The following is an 18,510-nucleotide window of genomic DNA, read 5'->3' as shown; positions in this document are numbered from 1 at the left end:
GCGAACCATGCATATGGATTTCCTTCCAGGTGATTTTTATCAACAGAAATCCTTTTCATCGTGTAGCCTGGGACCCACTCAGAAGATTGCACGATTTTTCGCGGATAAGAAGCTAAATAATTTATTGCCTGTTAAGATATTCATCTCCATAATTATGCCTGAAAATCATATTCTCTTTTGTATTAAAAGGTTTTTCTTCGGGTGTGGGATATAATTGAAAATCGGATGCTTCTACTTAATTATAAGACCATTCAAAACACGTTCTAAAACCAACGGGGATATTCTAAAACTTTAATGTTTGGCAAAATATTGATAGTTCCGATTAAAATGTGCCAAGAAAACTGGGAATTTTGGCACAAAGTAGGTTAATTAATGTTAAAATTGCTAAGCCCGGATTGCCAAGCTTGGGTTTAAAACAAAAAAAGGCTCAATGTACGGTTTTTTTTGCCAACCTTCCACTCAGTTAAGTGTCGCAAAAATACTAAGAAAGCATGCCAGAATTGCCGGTTCTGAGGAGGTGCACTGAAAGATGGAAAATGTTGCTTAGAAATAACTTTTTTTGCAAAAAGGACTTGGTAAGAAATTTAGAGGTTTGTTTCGTTTATTGCTAGAAACATAAATTTATGTCCAGAATGAGAAGAACGATTCAAAATATTTCCAAATTCAAGAAGGTGGATTCATTTTTTGTCTAAGAAAGGCAAATGAGTGTAGCACGAGTTACTGAACATTCAAATCTGTTTAACGACATCATCATAACCTCTATGTTTGAAATCAGTCCAATGCAATGCAAAATGACGACGGGAATTTCCAACGTCAATACTATAGATAATACAAAATGACCACGGAAATTTCCAACGTCAAACACAAACGACCATGGAAACCTTTAAGATCAAATTTGCACTTAATCAAAAATGACGATGGAAATTTCCAGCGTCAAAATTTCGCGTAGATGCATACCCGAAATGGCCTTGGAAATTTACGACGTCATTTTTTCGCTAATGTTGAATGCCCAATGGTACACTTCACAAGATCAGCTATTCCAACTTCTAACACTATTTCTTGAAACTGCTGTAATATCTTTTACTTTATATCTAATCTTAAACTTCCAACAAAATAGTCGCCTCTTAAAGATGATCTTGTATTGTTTACAGTTTAGTGTTTCAAATTATCAAAAGCTGTTAATGTAGGCTTGTGTGGTTTATAACAATTGAAATTCAGTCTTCGTTCCCGGGCTTCGTTCATTGTTAGGCTAAATGAAGCGAATATGTGGGCCTTTATCTCTGAACTCACCTCCGAGTCAGGTATATCATCCAACTGATCCGCAACGAGTTTTTTCAACTATAGAAGTCTGCACCCGACGATCTTTGAACAACCGGCGGAATCATGGCCTCTGCTACATAGGCATCGACTGACCTTGTGCCGCGATGTGTCTTCCTTATCACACTAACATATCGTCTAAAAGCCATGTGCTATTGTAGTTACTTCTCAGGGGGTTCAAGTAACTGGCTCCCTTTTTGTCATCGGCCAGCATTGCTTATGACTTTGATTGAAACATTTTGAACGATAAAGTTTTTGGATATCTACCTTTAAGCTAGCCTCTTCAAATTAATCTTTCCGTTTGTCCACTGAAAGCGCAATAGCTGTAACGGCAATGGCAACTTACTTGCCATTGTGCCATCTTCCGTCTCTGATCAGAATCACTGCTCCCCAGCAGAGCAACATTCAACCGATATCATTACCGGTACGTTCACTCGGCAAAGAATTAACGCCATGAATTGGTTCCAGGATTAATTTATAAGGGTAGTCTCTCTCGTGGTCTTCAAACGGTGTCCCGAAAATTCACTGGTATTTGGACTGAGATCACTCACCGTCTTCGTTGACTTCGTTGCTTTAACCGGAGGTCATTTGTCGCTGGGCTACTTGCAGACATGGCCGAATCTGCTCAGTTTTTTCTCCTCGCCAATTTCATCATCGAGATAAGGATCGAAGAGATCATTAGTAGCAAGGCTGTTGCAGGACGATAAACGCAGTCTTTTTCCGTATTGTGCATTTGAAACTACTCCTGAACGTCCTGTTGTCCTAATTTTGTTTATGTCTTAATGTCGTGATGTGAAACTGGGCGGCAAGTTTCTATATGTGTCATGTGTCATGCGGTTTTTTGAATGCGAACAGTGCGGTGGGTGTTGACGGGCAAGCACGACTCCAGCGGCTCTCAAATGTTTTTATATTCCCTTCTAGAGTTTTAATAGCTCTGACTAAAAGTATTTGAGGGATTTTCCTCTTTTGCAAGATAAAAAGGGAAGCTCTTTGAATATTTTGTTCAGCGCTGACTGACCTTGTATACAGTGACCTGCGTTTTTAAGTGCGGGGAATTAATTTTTTATTCAGGAAAGCAGCCTTAATATGAAAGAAGCCTTTTACAGCTTAACAACCAGTAGAGAACTAGGTGCAACTTTCTTAATTTTTCGTTTTCTGAGGGTTTATTAACTTCTGCGACTTATAAATAGCAGGGCTGGAGGCGCCAGTTTTAAATTTCTCGGTCACTTAAATCATTAATTTCCGGTTTTTTCTGGTTTCTACTTGACATTTGAATTAACTGACGGAAGTTTATTCAGATAAGATTTGAACAGAAATCTCACAAAGAGGCGAATTGCACGCTAGCTTGTTTGTATGGTTTGAGAAAAAAGGAACTCCCACCAACAAGTTCATCTGCAAATCAAACCAGCTGAAATAGCCCTTTGATTCTATTGGCGACTCAAGATTTTCAGCTAATATAGTAATGAGTAACAGGCGTTTGCGGTCTTGTGGGACCAGTAGTATTTTGTGGAGCCGATTGAAGATAGGAAAATTGTTATTCACAACTCCGCGACTGTCTTCTGAAGCAGGATAGCAAAGACCGTGGATATGTTTTGAACATTCCCCCTTCAAAAGTGACAAGGATCGAAAAGGTTGAAGGTAAGAGAAAGAACGTTTCACTTAAAAAAAACACTAATCGTCAGCCAAAAGTAGCTCTAATTAAAGCTTTTTCATTTCATGTTCTTTTACAGATTGAATGTGCCCTCATATTTAAAAGTGTCGGGGCTTGGTGATTTGATACTGGTTGATACAAGTCACAGATGTAGCATTATTAGCGTGTGCAGTTTGCCGCAAATTGAACTATTTGCAGATTTCAGTGGCACTGTATGCTGACCGATGTTCGTATTTATTTAGCTCGGTTTTACTTTTGCTGTAGCTCTCAGACGAGTAAGATGAATGGTTGTGGCTAAAGACAAATGGCAGAATTGTTTTTGTCATAACGTTTTTTTTCCCCTCAGTATTGACTTATTTCTCTGTTGTGTGCTTCTGTGACAACTACCCGGCATTGATAATTATTGCAAGTGGGTAAGAACTGAGCTAAAATTAAACAAGCTAGCCGCACGTTTGCCGAAAACGTGGTTTTTAGTATGGAGGTTAATTTTGATTTGCAACGACTAGAGGGACTAACCGTAGGTTTCTATTTGTCATAATACTGTACATAAAAATTACATTGCAATTAAACTGAGCAAGAGTGAGTAATTATTTAACGTCTTTCAGGGGAAAAAATGTTAGATGTTAGTCATCTTGGTGAAAACGTTCCACGAGCAGCCCATAAACGAGGTTCATGCCGTTTCTTTTACATATCTAATGAATTGCCTTCAAGCTTAGAATATGAGGGCGCGTTCGATTGACCCTATTCCGGACTAAGAATACATGGAGTGGTGATTAAAACGGTATGTTTGGCGCGTTTCGAAGCAGCAAGGATAATAAAAATATGTTTAAAATAGCATCTTAGCAGATGTTTGACAATTTTAATATGAATCTCCGTAAAAACGAAGGATTTCCAACTGATATTCCATGTATTCCTATTCCGGATTACGGTCAATCGAACGCACCCTGATCAGTGTGTGATATATTTCGTTCTTAGTCTGGGAGGTAAGTTCGTCCTTAAACAATAAAGTTGGAGATCGTTACTTCAGGGAGTCTTGTTTTACTTATGCCAAAAGTGACGTTGGAAAATTCCGCAGTCATTTTCGGCTTGATCTTCTGTAAAAATGACGTTGGAAATTTCCGGCGTCATTTTGCCTCATCTTCTGTAAAAAAAATGACGTTGGAAAATTCCGCCGTCATTTTGCTTGATCTTCTATAAGAAAGTACGCTGGAAATTTCTACTGTCATTTTGCGTGTTTCGTCAAAAAATTATAAAATTTGATAAATATTGCAAAGTTGATAAATACTCCGGAAAAAGTTTCTGTTTTCTTTCGAAATATTGCAAACTGGATTCATCATTCGGTAGAAAAGTGGGGTTTCATCAAGAATATTTATGGTGTAGTGCCAAAACAGCACAGATTTGGAAAAAATAACCGCAAAACATATCATTTTTACCAGAATTGGGCGATTTTAGAATACGACGAGTTGTTTTAGAACGTGTTTCAAATGCTCGGTGGAGGGTTGATTCTGTTACGAAATGCATAGAAACAAGGCAGGTAGCCTAATTTGAAAAAAAGTGTTTTCCACGAAAGGGTTGATAATTTAAAAAGCAAATTGAGACCACCACTTAAGACATACCTTGTAAAGAAGTTTAAAAAGAATAAATTGGATCTTCTTTTAATGAAAAACATTTTAAAAAACGAGTAATCAGTGTTAATTTCGGTTTTTTCAGCTGCTCACTTCAATACCTTATTTCAATTGGGACATATTTTTGTCAGTGACACCTGCTTCGTGCTATCTAAAAAACAGTGAGTCCGGTAGGCCAACAAATACTAAAATTTCTCAATTGTTTTGCGTTTTGTTACCTTCAACACGCGTTTGAGGGCCTGATTTTTTAAACAGGCAAAAAGCGGGCTTAGAAAAGGCGTTTCGGGCCTAGCGAATTGTTTTCGAGACTCGTGAAACGGGCTCCTGGCGTCACTTTGCGTATTTAGCGCTATGACGGGCGCTGTAAGGGTGCTGAATCAATTTAACCTTATCGAAGCCAATTGATGTTTTATTTCTCGAACAAAATATATGATGACAATGTGTTGACAGATTTGCTACCGATTGCCAATCAACCGAGAGTTCAAGTTAGAAATTCCTTCATGATAAGTCAATCTGTTTGTGTCGAGGTTTGATTTTGTTGTAAACGGCCTCTGATTGATGTCCGCTTCGCTTCAAGCTTAGTTGTTTACGTGTAGCCGTACCCTCCCCCCGAACGCTAGTGTAAGAGAGACAATTTCGGAAAAAAGAGACACTTTAATATTACCATCTGCAAAACTCATCGATTTATAAATTTCTTTATGATTAGTCAAACCTTTGCTTATTATTGTTAGTAATTCTTAGAACTGCATGTTTTATATATTCTAACATATATGCAAGGAATAGTATATCTTTATCCCGGGGGTGGGGGGGGGGGGGGGATGTGCCGCTGGATGGGGTCACATTTTCCGGCCACTTGATTGACTATAATGGGGTTGCAATTTCAACAAAGTTCCCGACAGAGTTACTCGAATGGGGTCGAAAAATTGTCGGGATTTTATGGGAAAAAACTTAGGCTAGATTCGCGGTAAAAAAAATTGTTACATAAAGAAAAACTGTAGCGCTGTTGGTTTAATATTATACTAGTCGCATTACATTCTGTTTTGAAATGACAATTAAAAGGCTTTAGATAAGGTTTATGAATAAACAGAAAGTGCCTTAGCTGGGGTCGCTAAAATTCCATTTACCCAAAAGTTACTAAGATGGGGTCTACAATTGGCCATAAAATAGACTATAAAGGGGTAGCGACAGGAGCCCATGAGTAGGAGCTTGCCTCTCTCATACACGTCCTTATGAGTCAACCCTTGCTCGCATCTTTCTATTTTTTGAACTCCACGAGTTCCTCGGCTCTGCACGCACTGTTTTAAAAGGCCAATCAGAGTAAATTCATTGTCTAACGAAGACAAATAAAGCAGTAAAACTGTATTTAAGTCGTGCAAATTGATGTAAATTTATGTGAAAGCGAGTCTCCTGCTCAAGGGTTCGTTCTAAAAATAGAAAGATACGCGCGAAGGTTGACCCAAAGATCTACTGCATATGGAGGCTCCTACTAATGGGCTCCTGGTAGCGAAAATTGACCCCAGTACCGGGGGGGGGGGGGGGGGGGGGAATCTTTCTATGTTTTTATATACATGTATAGGATTTATGATCTGAACACCATCCATCATATTCTGACAACTTTTAGAAGCCACTGGTCTACCACAGTTAAGAGGTTCTTCTTGGAATGGCAAAAATGTGGAATAGTCTCCCGTTATCACTTAAAGTATCAAGTAAACCCCAATTCAAATCTGTATTAAAGAAAGTGCTTCTTAATATCCTTGATACTGAAGATGATCATATTTAAGTCTTTCAAATGAAACAATGCTTTTTTAAATTATACAAGAGCAAAACTATTGAAATGTTCGTGGCTAGTCTGACGAGGCGTTTCGTCTCCGCTAAGAGACTCTTCAGAGTCCTTTAGAATTCAAAGGAAAACTCGTTGCACATCGCGCCCAAAGTCCCGTTCGCAAATTCTAGATGTTGACAGTCTCGCAGAAGGATTCCCAACCGTGCGTGAAATTAAGTGTTAAAAATACCACCGCTTCGCCGTTTCCCTTTCCCTTCTTACATGTAAGCAGTGATGGTTAATACTACTATAATACTGAACACTATAATGTATCTACTAGAGGTGTTTTAGGGTTTATTAGAAACCGCAAAACCGAAGAAAAAATCATTCAAAACCGCAAAAAAATTCGGCCAAAACCGAAAACCGCGTACAAAACCGTCAGAAAACCGATACAATGGCGGTAAGTGCGGCATACAGAGCAAACTACACTAACACTTTATTTCATCAAAGTATTTGTGAATGTCATGGACTTGTCTAAGGCCTTCATATCTTTTAGCATCTGCTAAAATCATAGGCTTTTTCTGCCGCTCTCTCGAGCCCGCTCATTTTCCCTTAAAACAGCCGGTAATGGAGCCAAGTTAAGTTAGGAGAATTTGCACAGAAGTCCTCTCTGAAATTGCAATTTTGCAATTGCAAAAAGCTATAGCTCAGGAAACTTCAATCAAAACTCTCTAATTGAACATTTCTATTTGATAACTAAGACCTGACAGTGCGGAGATTCGAATGGAATGTTTAATCTTGGTCTACTGATATGCGATTGCATTGAGGAAGCTAACCGGTACTGTTTGTTCCTTGTTTTACATGGCAGCAGGAACTTGCTCAAAGGTTAAATGTGGTAATATAGAGATACTTACTTAAAACGAGAGTCGAATATTGAACCTTACCGCCCCCTGGGGGGAAGACTCCCATATAAAAAGGGGAGGGATGCTCGACGTTAATTTTACATTAACCCTTAAAGGAGACCAATCTGGGCGTGGCCCAGGCGTTTTTTGACCCCTAAAAGAGACCATATTATAACACAGAAAAATAAAAAGTACAACGACTTTCAATGATGTCAAAGACATTATCATCTAATACTCTCGCTTGCGTGAAGAAATGTAAAAGTGTTAATATACACTTTTAAATTTCTTCGCGCGCAACCCTAAAGGAGATTTTCACGGCTACATATGATTGCGTTTTGTCCAAAACACCCTAAGTGAGACCAAAATCCGAAATTTACACCCCTTAGCGAGACGACGAGCATCCCCCCCCTTCCCGGGCACGGCCCTTCCATATCGCGACGTTGCACCGAAGACAAAATTCGTCAGTGTCCCTAATTCATCTTGTTGGCCCTGGGAACTGTTGTCACCTGCACTGACTTCGTCACTACTTTCATCAAATGCTTGCTGGCCTTTATCAGAGTCACCAGCTTCTCACTCATTTCATGCTCGTTCAGATCTTCATGGGGTCCTTCATCTTCAACCACTCCGCACCAAGTTGACACGCGTGATCCCCTACCATGACATTTAGTTTGTCATGCATTCCTCTCAATAACTTTGGCGTTTCGCGGCTATAGAGTCTCCGGGAATTGAGCTCTATTATCACTCAAACGTTTTCTTTTGTTTCGGAGGAAAAACAAGGTTAGTGACCACGTGACTGAAAACAGGTATCTTGTACCCTATGGGACCTTACATTCTATTTATCAGGCCCTAGTACAACCTCATTTCAACTACTGCAATATTGTTTGGGAAACTGTGGAGTAACTTTGCAGGAAAAACTGCAAAAACTACAAAACAGAGCAGCCCGTGTCTTGACCTACTCTAACTATGACGCTCATGTCAACAATTTATTTGAACTCTTAAGATGGAAATCCCTAGACTCTCACAGGCAAATTGTAAGAGCAAACAATGGTATTTAAGTCCCTCCCTACAGGGACTAGCACCTGAGTATCTCTGCTCGAAAATTGTCCATCGCGATTCTGGTTATTGTTTGAGAGACTTTGAATAAGGTAAATGTTCCGCAACCGCGCACAAACTACTACAAAAAAACAACTTTAGCTATATAGTGGCGCAGTTTTGTGGAACAGTTTGCCATTAGTTTGCAGCTTTTATTGTATGATATTGAGTAAGATAGTTAATGTAGTTTACATAGTTCTATCTATAAGTTTTTAATTGTACATATTTTTTTTAATATTGCTGATGAATTGCACTGTGGTTAAATAAAGATTAAATAAATAAATAACACTCTATTCGAGATCAATTGCCGCTCAAATCTAAGAAAAACTGGAAAGCAAATAGGACAAAATAGAAAAACCCAAAAAGCACATCGGATAACAAAACCGAAAAACCCCTCGTATTTTTTACGAAAACCGAAAACCAGATGCTAAAAAACGTAAAAACCCGCAAACCGCAATGAAGACCAAAACCGAAAAACCGAAGTCTTTTGGCACAAAACCGATCTAAAAAATAGCCAAAACCGCAAAACCGAAAATCCCAATGTCCCCCTCATTATTGAATACTTTAAACATCGTAATAAATAAGTGCCTTTTCTCTCTTTCTTCTATGTTAGACCACTCTAAAGAATTTAGCACTGCTCATGATCGAATTAGACTAATCAGCCCTAGTAATAATCCGTGCTGCTCTATTTTGTAACTTTTGTAATTTGTCAGCAGGTGTCACTCCACGCAACATCACAATAATCAAAGTAAGGTTGTACAAGTGAATAGTAAATTGTCTTAAGAGTCTCTTGATTGTCAGTTAGTTTTCTAGCCAAATACAACATTCGCAAGCCATTCTGGACTTTAGACGAAATATGTTTGATCTGATCATCCCAGGTAAGCATTTCATCAATATGAACCCCCAATAACTTGGTAGAAGGTTTATTTTCAATTGGCCTATCATCTATCTTTAAATTCATGAATTTAGCTTTTGTCAAGTTTTGCCGAGAACCAATGGTCATATAACTAGTTTTGGAGGTATTGCAACTGTGGCTCAATTTGTTTGTCTGAAGCCAATCACGTACTCAGCAGCTATTTAAATCTCTATTTAAGAGGAAAATTCAATTGTGGATATATCTTCATGAACCATATTTATATAAGTATGATCGGCAAACATTCCAGGTGTTGTATGTTGTAGACATTTTGGGAAATCGTTTACATACATTCATGATAAGCAAGAATGGCCCAAGTATAGAATCCTGGGGAATGCCACCTGATACATATTGTTCTGTGGATAAGACTCCATTTATGTAAGATCTTTGTGTTCTATCAATCAAATATGATTTAACAATTGAAGAACATTGCCATTGACACCGTAACAAGAAAGTTTAGATGTTATGGTCTACAGTGTCAAAGGCTTTCTTTAAATCTCTAAAGACACTACCATAAGTTTACCAGCATCCATGTTGGTGAGCCAAAGGTTTACTGCACTTATCAAAGTTGTACAGGTTGAATGATTTGGTCTAAATCCAGATTGAGAGTCTGTCAAAAGATTTCCTGCTTGGAAATACTCCAACAGCTGCATGCATGACCCTTTCTATAATTTTTGATATGGCAGGTAGAATAGAAATCGGTCTATAGTTGTTTGGAATATTTCTTTCATCGGTCGCACTCTGTCAAGGCTAGCTTTACAAACTCTGCGAAAAATTCCTGCTAATTTTAACAAACCGGTACTGTCCCCAACCGCCCGGAGAAATGCGCAGGTACAAAAGCGTGATACCACGACCATGTTCCCCGCTATGTCCCGGGCGGGGCAGGGTGATGTGGTTTCAATTGCCCAGTGCATTATGTGGTTCGTTTGCGCAAACAAAATTGGTTTTTATGGACTACTGGAAATGATTTTTTGCCGAAAAACGTCTGTTAAAGAATAGGACAAATTCCAGGGAAAAAAATTTCAGGCAATTTTAGAACGGCTGCTGGAAAATAACGTCGAGAAATAGACCGATTTCGATAATTTTATGTTAAAATTGAGTCCAAAACAAAAGACATCATCTCGAGGCCCTGGGAAATTTTTATAAGGATTTGTATAAGTTTATTTCGAAAGTGGGCTATTGAGGTCAGTGATAAAGATAAAAATTTGCATACTAGTTGTTTTTGTCACTGCCAGCCCAGACTCGGAGGGTAAAAGAAATATATAAGGATATTTGTATGGGAATCTCCATAACAAACTGAAAAAAATATTTATTTACACGCAAAATTTCTCAGTAAAAAAGCTGTACTTTACTGCCGTGGTTACTTTCTCGCTCCTTGTCTGGTTATTTGCCTGATTGAATGCGATTTAAGGGACTTGTCAACTTCCCAGGTTGTCAAAGGAATGGCGGGTGTGCGGAAAACGAAGACCTGGAAAACGAAGACCGAAGACCCGGAAAACGAAGACTCCCAGAAAAAATAACATACCAAACCGCAAATAACAAAAAAACATCATTCATGTTATTTAAAACGATCGATGAGCTATCTCTTGTGAATTACGGTAGGGTCTTCGTTTTCCACACACCCAGGTCGGTATGTGAAAAACGAAAACCAAAAACGAAGACCCCACAAAAATATAAAATGACGAACGGAGAGTAGCCAAACACAACATCCCTAGTGTTTTCTGTGGCCGACGAGTCATTTCAGGCGAATTATTATTGCAGGGTGTACGTTTTCCACGCACCCAGGCCGTTATGCGGAAAACGAAGCAGTAATTTGCCCGAAATGACACGTCGGCCACACAAAACACTAGGGATGTTGTGTTTGGCTACTCTCCGTTAAAAGAGTGCATTCGTTAAAATTCCAATCATTAGCAATTCCCAACGGACTCATAGCAAACCTATATGGCCCCGCTGAGAGGCTTCGTCACGATGCTGGCATGTTAAAAGACTCCGCGATCAACATGTAAGAAAAACAGTACAGTGGTGATCACTTCAAACGATTCTGACTTGATTATGGCTGTGACATTTTGGAGATCATTTTCGATACTACAGCTGTAGAGGACTTTTGAATAACATTTCGTACTATTGGAAATGAATATTCAACTTACATACGTATAAAATTACCTATCACAGCAGCTTCTCAGCGAAGAAATAAACCTAACACCGGACGCAGCTGTTGAAAGACTTGGAACCACAGGCGCCCCAAGCTCAGTGTGAGCATGGCCGACAAAAATATAAGGATTTGTATGGGAATCCCGATAAAAAGCTTAAAAAGATAATTATACGAAAAAATTCTCAATTAAAAAGCCTGACCTTATTGCATTGTGGGTACCTTCCTTCCTGTGTGGTTATTTTCCAGATCCGACACGATTTGAGCTATTTCTCAATTTCGTGGTTGTCAACGGTTATAATAAAATCCCAAGGCTGGAGAATAAATTCTCAGGTGCCACCAATTTGAGTCAAATATTCCTGCATAAAATGTTCCCACGGTCACAATTCATCACAATCAATTGGCAAAGATTGAACTTTCATCACAACCCACCATCAACGCAATAGCAGTCCTGCTAGCGACCTCAGGCGGTCTTCTTGCTGCTGATGTTGAGTTAAACTTGCTTTGTAAAGGTGTTAGGGCGTTGCGTCTTCTCTTGAAAGTGCGTGTGGGTGTGCGATAGTAAGGCTAGATCATCAGCGTGATTTAGGTCTTCCAAATAGGAAAAGGGCGTCCTTCTGATGACCCTGATCAGATCCTCAGTGGTGCGCCGCATGATCCAGTCCACAACAAAGTTGAAAAGCAATGTGGACATGACACACCCCTGTCTGACACCAGAGTGGACTTCAAATAATATGTCACCATCACCAACCGAGCAGGTAAAGTTATCATAGAAGCTTTTGATAACCTCAGCAAGGTGGGAGGGGATTTCATACGTTCGTAATATCTTCCAGAGGTTGTGTCGGGGTACAGTGTCGAAGGCCTTGGCAAAATCTACAAAGTTCACATAGAGAGTTAAAAGCAAAGCAAAGCAAAGCAACCATATTTAACGTCGATAATTCGTAACAGTAATTCAACTGACAAACCTGAGGTCGATGGTGCGCTCATTTTACTCCTCCCCCCTCTCCATCAGTGCTCCTTTTTACAGGTATTTAAAGCTACTTAGGCTACACTGAAAGGAAAGAAGTCGAAACAAGGATGTGAGATCCGGGGATCAAACTCAGGACCTCTTGCACGACGGCCGCATACTAACCGACTGTGCCATCCTTGCTGGCCAGTTCGCTGCCATTCGGTACTCTCTTCAATAATATTTCTCAGCGTGAAAAATATGATCGACACAACCCCTTCCCCTCCTGAAACCTGCCTGTTCCTCGCAAAGTTTATGGTCCAAAGCCAGTGACAGGCGCTTCATGATTACTTTCGCTAAGATCTTACTACGAGTGGATAGCAATGTAATATCACTCCAGTTGCTACATTCTGACAGAGCTCCTTTCTTTGGTATCCTGATGATGATACCCTGATTCCAGTCATCAGGGATTTTTCTGTGTAATTTACAAGTGTAGCCATTGTTTTAGAGTCTGAGAACAATAGCTACACTTGTAAATTACACGCGTGTAAAAGTTTTATTAAATTGACCCCAGGCTGTTCCACGCGGCTGCAATTTTTGAATCAGGTCTATGCAAAATCATGAAATGAGCGGCTTTCCGTTGACGTTGATAGCTTACATTTCTTTTCTTTTACATAAATATGAAGCAGTCCTAAAAAATTCAACCCAAAGATCACTGACATCAGCCATCAAAAACTGAGAGATTATCGGGACGCGTAAGGGATAATGAGCCGATACGTTACAGTCAGCGGATCGATTATATCAATATGCTCTTCTCAGTGTTAATAAGGCAATCTTGCAAGCACCAAAAGATAGTTCACAACAGTCATAATGGTACAGCAAAAATGCTGTTGGACGAAAAAAAAAGCCCGGTTAATAAAAGATCTATTGTTTCTTTCCACCAACATAACAGCGACGAAGTAACGTCAATTGAAACTACAAATAATTTAATATTAAAGTCGTTCTCTTTTCCTCTGCATACGCATACACTTTTCTTTTTGAAGTGGTTTTCATTTCTGTCATTCTTTTAACTTAAATTAAAATATAATAGCATATCCTTCTGTAAATTTTGCCATTTCAGTGCCAAACTAACACCAAACATGATGAAATGACTCTAAAATATGCAACAATCACCTTCCAGTGTGTCCTGCTGATAGACTTTGATTAATTTTACAAATTTTTCATCCATAATAATTTCAACTTTTTGTCCGATTTCTTGATACAGATTCACCTTTAAATTCAAAATAACATTCATTGTTTTAAGAACACGACCCTTGAGGATTTTCAAAAACTTGACAGGTTTTTTTGCCCACCCCCCGCCACAGAATGGCGTGGAAGCAAGCTCTGCATTATTCTCTTGTTATGTCAGGGGTCATGTTTTTTCAACGATCTCAGAGATGTTTGTGTAAAATATTTACAGTCATTCCCCTTAAAGCAGAGGCTCGTGTCTTTGAAGCGTTTCACTCAGATCTGGACTTTTTTCCTAATTTGGATATAACCTCGTGCATTTTCCCGCGCGAGCTGCTTCGATCTTATTTTTGCCCATATTTGGGCATAACATTGGTGTCATAAAATCCCCAGCTTTGTTCCAGTTGCAAGTTACACGCATGAAAGTCATGTGCTTCTGCCTTGCAGTTATTGTTGATTACTTTAAGTGATTATCAGGGGGCAATCATAAGATGAATAAAACATTAGTTAAACCATCGAACAAAAGAATTTTTTTCTAGAATAATTTTACCTTTAAACTGAGTCATCTCCCTCAATACATTCAACCAAATTAGAACACTGTACTCTTTGCAAAGAGCATAAGACTCGCATTTTTGCAAGGAGCAAAATGGTTGTTTTGTTCCCGGTATTCTTGTTCATTGGGTGGTTCTCTTCTCAAACTAAAGCAACTTTTCAGCAAGCGGCTCTTTATCGAGACCAAAGGCGACATCATATCGTCAATGGAAACTTCAAATCCGATCCAAATCGCCGATTAGTGGTGTCGAAGATAGATTCCATTTTGGTTGGTGACACTTTTGGCTGCACTTTCAATTGCGTTAGTGAGCCTTTGTGCAAATCATTTAACCTGGCAGTGAATTCAGATTTAAACGATCTTTATCTATGTGAGCTACTGGACATTCACAAGTACAGGGCCCCCAAAGATGCTTTGGAAGTCAATGCTGCATTCTATCATTTCAGCCCATGGGTACGTATGAATATTTTGTTCCTCTTTTGGCGTTAACGTACTCATTTGAGGTCATCAAGTACATGTTGCTCTAGGCTCTGGTTGTGGTCCCTGAATAAAAGCGAAATGCTAATAAATATAGGAAATCGCATGAACGCGGGTGATTTGTGGGGACAAGTGATGGTTTGCATTTGAAAGTTCTCAAACTTGCACGAGCCGTAGGCGAGTATAACTTGATATGAGTACTTTCGCTCAGTATATTCACTCTCAGTGTATCCGCTACCAACTACTTTCTTTAACCTTCAAGCATTCCAAATTCTTCGAACTTACAGCCGGGGAGACTTTGTTAGTGTTCTTTTATTCGCTCTGACGAAGGGCTAGCGCTCGAAACGTCACCTTTCCAAATCGTTCACGGTGATAATTCGACCTTTATCAACACGTTTGATAAAACCAAATTTTCCTTTTTCACTCTCCCATCGACGCAGTACCACAGTTGCTTTAGAAACTAGAAATTTATTTTCTTTTTTTCTTTTTACTGTTAGTTATTTTATTTTTACCTTTCTTATTTTAGTCTACATGTAAGCATGGCTTAGTCGGAATTCACTGTGAACGTATAGGTAAGTAAATATTATTTTTGCCAGCACACCAAAATAGTACCACGACATGCAATCACAACCCCCCAACCATTTCAGACCTTTCCATGGAACCCTTACGTCATGCCAATCGAAGAACAAAACGCTATTCTCGACTAATAAATATTGAAATATCCTCTATCATTTGGTCTGGTGGCTAACTCAAAAGCGTATGCTAATTTGGCCACCACATACATTTTGCATTGCAATAATTGTAATTAACTTGGCTTTTCAATTATTAAGGAGAACCTAACTTTCATAACTTTTTATCAATTCTCTTCGTTTGTAAACAGTGTGAAATAAAATGAACCATGACTGAGTTGACGATATCCCTGGTATCTAACGCGGTATAACTCGTGATCAGTACGTATCCGAGACATATCAATCTTTTCCATGCAGCCAACTTTTTAATGTACCCTGTAATGGTCTCTAATGCTCCACTGACGGCTCTCAGTATTATCTCAGCGTGTCCTCGTTTTCATATTCGAGGAAATTAATATTTTAGGTCAAGATATTTGTCAATCTTTTTTACAGTCTTTTTCCTTCACTCTATTGTCAAATGGGTCAGTGTGACATCAATTATCGATCCCTTTCTTTCCTCCTTGCTGCAAACCACTAGGTCCAGTTTCAAGTGCTTAGAAACCTTAAGCTTGTCGTATCGGAATTCTCACAGTTGGAAGGACAGTAAAGGAGAGCAGGGATGACGTCACTTTTGGGTTGAGGTTGTTGGTTTTTTCTCCGGGTATTCTGGTATTGCCTCTCGTAAAAACCCAACCTATAACAGAGGTGGATATGGAGGGAGGGGTGCAGAGGGTGCGCAGCCTTTCCCCCCTCCTCGAGAAGACTTGCGACTACGCCATTCCTCAGTGGAGCACCCCCCCCCCCCCCCCCCCCCTCCCCCTTCCTCCTAAGAATTTAATTATAATAAGGACCTTAAGCAAAGACGACGACGGCTACGAGAACGTCTTCTAAAAATATTATTTCACGTTATTGTCATAATTTTGCGATTACTCCAAGTCACTCGGCATAGAAAGTGTGAGTCCACATTCCAAGAAAAAAATTGGCGAGAACGGAAAGAGAAAATTCGTCGTCAAGTGCTCGCGTTCTCCACGTGCTTGACCTTAAGATTAGAACGGCAAAGAAATGTATCAAAATGCAAAAAAGCACCTGCAGGGCGTGCAGAGCTATTGTTTTCGTGGCGTTCTCGTAGCCATCGTCGGGTCCATAATTATCCCTGTGGAATCAGTACTAGTGCTCCAACGTTAAATACACTTGACTCTTAACGTAAGTTCATCATCATCATCGTCATCATCATCATCAATTTAACTTTTTCATTTCCAAAACGTTTTCAATGTAGTGATCGCACCACCTTTCAGAGCATTCAAAAACAAACCGTCGACAAAGCTTCCTGTGTCTGATTTGAGCCACATAGTTATGACGCACCTTTTTAGACATTTCCCTCTGCGAGGCTCGAGCAATCATACTTTCCTGTAACGCCCTTCCTGTAGCTTACCCTTAGGATTGGTCTTTCGCAGCCATTATCATTCCCTCTGTTTCAATCTCCCAAAACGCTTTTTTAAGCAATTCCAGTTATTCCAACGTGTGAAATTCTTTCATTCAGAGGCTGCTCCTTAAAATTAATTACATCATAGCAATTTCTCATTTTGTGTGTGTTTTATTTGCCTTCATTAAGCATTTCTTCATATCTCATCGCCCTGATCAAAGGCTCCCGGGTTTCGCAAACATATTTTTGCAAACTCTTTACTTCCAATTCCATGTCAGTTCACGCATCTCTCCACGCATATAAAACCTCTGCCTCCAATTCTTTAAGGCAGATACAGCCTGTCGATTGACATCAACCTGTCGGTGAAATTGCTTACACATTGTTAGTGTCATTCTGGCTTTACGATTCTGCCAATCTGCTCCAAATCATCTTTTTTTTTATGATAAAGTACCTGCAGCATACGTAACTACTGGCACAGAAGCACACATTTCCAGCGTTTAGCTTTGATTTCAAGATCTTTGTCACGATTTTAAAATATTCTTTTTTTCTGCTTTCTTAATTCGTTTCTTCGGTTTCATTTTGTTATTATTGTCACGGTTGTTTTCTGCCCTCGAGTGACCTTTTAGATATTTGACTGCGTCCTTTCACCTGATTTGTACTTTTTCCACGCCACTTGCCAACGTATGTACGTTATTATCCCGCGGCCCAAAGATTGACTTAGCTTTCACTCTATTCGTTTTTCATTTGTTTGCTTAGGCAAATCGTGCAGTGAAATAAAATATCACAGTCCACATGCCAAAAGTGGTTCTTATGTCATCGATCCTGACGGCGAGGGAGGCGGCAGGCCATTCACTGTCTTTTGTAACATGACAGACAAAGATGGAGTTGGTGTGACGGTCATCGCCCACGACAGTGAAGACAGAACGCGTGTGATAGGTTACGAGGAAAGTGGAAGTTACATTCGTGTTGTTCACTACCGAGAAGGCCTCACGAATCTTTCACAAATAGTTGTTCTCACAGAAGTGTCCACACATTGCGAGCAGTTTATCAAATACGAGTGTCATCGTTCTCGTCTCCTTGAAGAACCGTATGGCTGGTGGGTATCACGTGATAATACCAAAATGACGCACTGGGGTGGAGCCACATCAGCTGATCCCAACAAATGCGCATGTGGGGTCACGTCACCCAACTCATGCGCAGACCCAGATGAAGGATGTAACTGCGACAGCAATGACAGTACATGGCGCGAGGATAGTGGTTTTCTCACCGAAAAGTCTTTCCTTCCTGTATTACAGTTAACATTTGGAGACACTGGTCACAGCGGCGAAGAAGGTTTTTATACGCTTGGAAAACTTAAGTGTTACGGGAAGGATTAAAAGAACATGGCAAAATCAATTTGACAATTGAGAAAGATACCTGCATTCCTTTCAATCCACTGAGGCGATTTATTTGAAAAACCAAAAGAAAAAACAAAATGGCTTCTAGTAATCTTTTTCGTTTCGGCAATAAGTTCTTGGTCCGTCAATTAGTTACCTTTTCGGTGAAAACTTAAGCCAGATACTTCCCTGAAATTTGTGTGTTTGTCGTAACCGTGTGCGCCTGTCGGTAACACACTTTCACTTTGTGTGGGCTCCCCGTGTTTTTCCTGCAGCGACTCGGTGGCTACGCGCGAAATACCGCGCGACAAGCATACAAAACCATGAACGTGGGTGAGTTTTCGTTGTTTTCGTTGTTTATATTTCATTTTTTTATATAACAAACATCATGTGATGTAAAAATATTGACTTCAAAAGTTACAGAGAAGTTGG

The 18,510-nt window shown here is 39.6% G+C and overlaps 1 protein-coding gene across 1 annotated transcript; it reads left to right on the top strand.

The window, feature by feature from the left end:
- The first annotated feature begins 14,230 nt into the window (after positions 1-14,230).
- On the top strand, positions 14,231-18,137 carry LOC137971350 (contactin-associated protein-like 2). The gene is made up of 3 exons (XM_068818182.1): positions 14,231-14,587; positions 15,138-15,183; positions 17,459-18,137. Exons 1-3 carry the CDS (start codon positions 14,231-14,233, stop codon positions 18,076-18,078), a joined length of 1,023 nt encoding a protein of 340 aa, XP_068674283.1. The 3' UTR covers positions 18,079-18,137.
- The last annotated feature ends 373 nt before the right edge of the window (positions 18,138-18,510 follow it).

This window comes from Montipora foliosa, chromosome 1 (assembly GCF_036669935.1).
Source record: "Montipora foliosa isolate CH-2021 chromosome 1, ASM3666993v2, whole genome shotgun sequence".
Taxonomy (NCBI): Eukaryota; Metazoa; Cnidaria; class Anthozoa; order Scleractinia; family Acroporidae; genus Montipora; species Montipora foliosa.
The sequence above is the reverse complement of the archived record's forward strand: the minus strand, read 5'-3'. Positions and strand labels throughout refer to the sequence as shown.